Source organism: Anoplophora glabripennis, unplaced genomic scaffold (assembly GCF_000390285.2).
Source record: "Anoplophora glabripennis isolate ALB-LARVAE unplaced genomic scaffold, Agla_2.0 scaffold828, whole genome shotgun sequence".
Classification (NCBI taxonomy): domain Eukaryota; kingdom Metazoa; phylum Arthropoda; class Insecta; order Coleoptera; family Cerambycidae; genus Anoplophora; species Anoplophora glabripennis.
Window position 1 is genome coordinate 70,106 of NW_019416956.1, and position 5,332 is coordinate 75,437.

At 31.5% G+C, this 5,332-nt stretch overlaps 1 protein-coding gene across 1 annotated transcript in view; it reads left to right on the plus strand.

Moving 5' to 3' along the window:
- Window positions 1–1,237, plus strand: part of LOC111692046 (proline-rich protein 2-like) — a gene marked incomplete at its 5' end in the record, with an annotated part of 3,484 nt that extends 2,247 nt beyond the window's left edge. Inside the window, 1 exon segment of the mRNA XM_023455747.1 lies at window positions 1,208–1,237. Coding sequence (XP_023311515.1) covers window positions 1,208–1,237 — 30 coding nt within the window.
- Window positions 1,238–5,332: the final 4,095 nt, after the last annotated feature.

Genomic DNA, 5,332 nt, shown 5'->3' on the forward strand with positions numbered 1-5,332 from the left:
GCAAAAATTTTAATCAATAATGCCTTTTTCTCGTAAAATGAACAATACAAATGTTATACTGTCCATTTCAATCAAAGTAAATTACAATGTGAATTTTAATTCTAAGCAACTTTCCTTAATAACATACAGGGTATCCGCAAATTTCACCGACAACATTTAATTGCATATTCACGACGATAAATAAATACGATCTATGAAAAAAAAGTTGAATAAAAACTTGTTGGTTTTTAAGTTACAGGCCTTCAAAGTTATCAAAAATAAAAATAATTTAATTAATAACTTCATAACCCTTTTACCGATCGCGTTAAAATTTGGTACATTTATTTGGACTATTATGGTATATTATTTCTTAAAGTTTAGTCAAATCGATATACTGGGTGATAATTTTATCCGGTTACTCTCCCTTTTAGCGGTCAAAACTTTTAAAGTGGTCGTATTTTTTAAAACGGACAGCAACATTGAAAGTGTAGTTTTATTCTAAAAAAATATTGTCACTTGAGAAAATCACCTACAGAAAGCCATTCTTAAGAAAAACGGCATTATTTGCAGTTCTGTATGTTTCGGGTTGCGTGTCAGTGTCGCGGATTTAAAACTTTGAGATCAGTACGCAATGAAAACAAGATGTTGATTGCTGTGGCTATCAGGTAATGTCATTATTGTCGTGTTTCTTTAGGATTCTCATCACTCCACACATTTATTTCTAAATTGTTAAAAACAAAGGCAGTTGAACGATTTTTATATTTACCGATTTTCTGATCACCCTCTACATAAAAGATGAAAGTTCTTCATGCCAACCGCATTTTTAAGACGAGCAAAATTTTTTATCAAGAATACCTTTTTCTCGTAAAATGCAAAATAAAAATATTTTCCCTCTTTTCCACTTTAACCGTGAACTGTAGATACTTTCTTCTGATACCGCATTTTTCACTGTTTACAATGTGATATTAGAACATATTAACGTTTCAAAATTATGTAAGATAATATAAATGAGATACCAGATTGCTATATCCGCACTCGATACTAAATTAGCATATAAGAGTAATATTCAAGTTTCTACAATCACAACATACGGGAAGTTCTTCACTTTCAGTAGACAATTTCCTTGACATTATTTGAGAAGCAAGTGACAAAACCACGAGGCGCCCCCATTTTCTTCAATATTAATATTTTATAAGGATAAATTTAGTATAAACTTAATATTCTGCAGATAAACGAACACACCATGAATGCACAATAAGCTCTTGTGTTTACAGTTAAGTTGGAATATTCAATTAGAATACGCTACTAACATAATTATGAAAATTTGATAATTTTATTCTGTGTACGAAGATAGGATGCTTTGTTACTTTTATACAGTGTGTCCCAGAAGTAACGCAAAAAAATCGTATTTTATTATCTGTTTCGTTTTCACAAAAACGCTAAAACACGTCAATTAGTAAATAGGAATTGTCATTTTGTCACGTTGCTTAAACCTTTTTTGCGCTATGTTTCATAAACCTATGACGTCATCGATATATTTTTTTTAAATAGCACTACCTAATTTTTTAAGCATAAATGGATAGTCCTTTTGAAGGGAAATGCGTCGATATAGGATGTGGCCTACTTTACTTTGACAGGAGCGAAAAAAAGTCAATGACTGGAATGGACATGGTTTAAAATAACAATGAAAGTAGGTATCTTAATAGTGATGCGAGAAAAGTGCCACAGCAAAAAATGGAAATTTGTGGATGTTTTGTGTTTTGGTTGAATGTACACTGATAGAAATGCGTTTTATTCTTTATTAGAATTCTATATACCATTATAAAACCATTGTATACTATATGTGACAGTTAAACAGGTGAATATTGGATATAAAACGCGTATTGCTAGCACAGTTGTATAGTGACTATAAACCTTATTCTTTATTAAATTATTGTATAACTAGTATACAACGTTTTTTATACCCTTTACGAAATAATAGCAATAACTGTTATTAAAGTGTTCCATATCGTTATTAGAACATCTAGTACTGGTTATAAGTTTTATAATAATAAATGTATTAAACTGTTGTATACTCTGTATGAGTTAAAAACATATGTCATTAAGTTTTCAGAAATTTTATTGGATAACTGTAATTACAAGCTAAGGTTCTAATGTAAACATACATAAAACATACTTTTAAGCATTAAAAATGATGACAAATCGCTCCCAAAACTGTCCAGTTTATTTTCTTAGCAACGATGCACCCGTATTTTCTTGTATTACATGAGAATTTGCACTATAACTCTTCCACCTTAAGAATGAAGCATCCCCAGAAAGGTTGAGCTTCTTTCCATATAATTTTATTTCCTCTGGTTGATTGACTTTATACCCATGCTCTTCTTTGTCACCGTTAACCTTCTGTTCCTCCATCTTATGTAAAACTTAACATCAGCGATTTCTAATAGGACCTACAAAATAATAATTTTTAAGATTTAGACAAGATTTACATTTGAAAAAACAAAACAATTACAAGCCATAAAACAGTTAGATACTTACATAATAATTTTCCATTTCACACAACGCGATATGATCATGTATCCCACAAAACATGTGCATATACTGTCCATTTTCATCAAACTAGACGTGTGTAAGTCGATGCACAGCGGACTGTCGGAAATTTTACGATTGTTGTATTTTCTCTTCTTGAGTAAAGATAATAAAGACGTTGTGGTTTTGTGTGTTTATTTTGACAATGATTGAACATGTATGGACAATAAAAGTGGACTGTATAAGATAGTTGAGTACCGTTCTGCTTCATGCATAGCATGCTACTGAAATCTTAGAAGGGATGAGCTCGTGCGGCGAACCCTAAATCAGCGGCTGGAATAGCCAGGTTTCTTATTGAGTCGGCGCACTTCGCTCTCGGGTCTGACATATGATTATTATTACAAGACTATGAATATAACTTAACAACGATCATAACCGATTATGCACCGAGAGGTGACGATCACTTAACCATTATAAGACGCGTTTTACACGTTAAAAACGGAAACATATTCAGTATAAGAACGAATAATTCTGTTAATACAATTGTTATATACAAATTCGGATACTGGTCTTTATACAACAAATCTTCCCTACTATACAACTGGAATATAAAGTCTATAACACCTAATAATGTATAAGTAATTCATTATAACCTTTATTTCATAGATGCATAAGGTGTATTAAGCACCTTCCAGTTAAACTGATTGAATAATGAGTATGAAGATGATTGCTTTTTTTAAATAAAAGTTGTATATTGGTTATAAAAGTTTTAATATGCGCTATACACATTATTCTAGATAAACAGTTTAATAAGCCCATTTCTTTCAGTGTAGGTACGTTTTTATGTATTGATATGTTGGCGTTTTCGGCGATACGACGAATGGCAGTGTGTGGATTAGTGACAGCTAAACATAATATTTTGCCTATCATTTTCTATCACTGTCGTTGGCCTTCCAGATTTAGACAGATCTCTAGCATGTCCAGTGTGTGTACTAATCTGCATACTGTAGACGGAGGTATTGGTTGTTCTGGATAGTGGGCACTGAATAATTGACACAGTTCATCATAACTACGGATCCTATCTCCGTATCCAACCATAATTAGGATTTCAATTATTTGCTTCTCATTTAAACACAACACCATCGTAATGTAAAGTTATGGTATTTGTAACTGTCACAATGATATGAGGCACTATTGCATTCGCTAACTGTCGTCTTCAAAACAATACCTACATAGCCGCTGTGATCGGGTGTACCTACCAAATCTACATAAAAACAATCAAACGAAACACAGTTTTTGCTATAACACTGTTCGCGCATAAGATTGTGATATCTACTTTTGTTATTAATTCAAACCATGTCCATTCCAATCGTTGGCTTTTCTTTCGAACTTGTCAAAGTAAAGTTGACCAAACCCTATATCAACGCATTTCTCTTCAAAAGGGAATTATGCTTAAAAAATTAGGTAGTGCTATTTAAAAAAAATGTCGATTACGTCATAGGTTTATGAAACATAGCCCAAAAAAGGTTTAACCAACGCAAGGTGACAAAACGACAATTCCTATTTACTAATTGACGTGTTTTAGGGTTTTTGTGAAAACTCAACACAAAGTAAAATACGAATTTTTTGCGTTACTTCTGGGACGCACTGTACATATATGTATAAAAAAATTAATTGATTTATGGTGCAATTCATTCATTATTTATACAAAGTGTAGCTAAATTGCCTGGCTAAACTTGATTAGTGGATTATGCGACACAAATTAATGAAAAAATTAATTCCTAAATGTTTTATTCTCGAAATATGGTTTATTCTAGTTACAAAACCATGTAAATAAAATTTTATTTCTATTAACTATATTTGGAAAATAATTACTTTACCTTTATATAGTGTAACATATAGTATATGTGTTTGCAGGGTCTATTGTTTTATAATAATAGTGAGTACGAACTGAAATATTTTCTGAGAAAGATAATGTGGGAGAAGATTACAAAATCGACCTTTGAAACTAAATATTTGTATATAAAATATGGCATGTATATACATTTGTGGAAAATTAACCAATGTACCAAACTAAAAATCGCTTGAGCCATTTTCTGGATTCGAAATATTTTTTTTTATTTCAACACTCCGAAATTTTGGAAAAGCTGAATGCATTGAATCTCTTTACGGCAAAAATATGCACCCTTTGGAGTCGATGGAAAAAAATTTAGCTCTATAAACAGACTCAAACTATAAAGTTCCTCATGTTGGAGTAGTTTTAAAAGTCAAATGAAGTTGATTTTTAGGTCTTATTTGCTCAAACTGGGGCTGCGAACGTTCGCTGTGGTAAAGAGCAGAGAACACAGAAGTATCGAACAAGACTCAGTGTGGAAAAAGAAATGAGAAATGCCGTGTCCAGTTTAATCGACCGATACATTTGTTCAATAATGCAGTTATTTGACTTATTCATTATAAGTGCATGGCAATTTTTCTGGTGTTATAGGTGTTTGATTTATTTTTGTGCTTTGACTTTCGGAAAGACGCTCTTCACAAAGTGCGCTGTGAGACGAAAAAGTTTAGGAACCGCTTTCCTAATCAATATTTATTATTAAAATTGTTTTTATAGGATGATTACCTTCTGGTAAACAGTATTAGAGATAGACAAGTCAAATTTAAATTGCTCTAATCATAAAATAGTATTATATTCAACAATAAAAAATATGAAGGGTTATGTTGAAAACAGGTCTTCTGTTGCACCTGAAATAGTGGCAATAAGTGGTATGAAACTTAAAAGAAACATACATTTATACTTTATTTATATCTATATCCGCTCTTATAATAT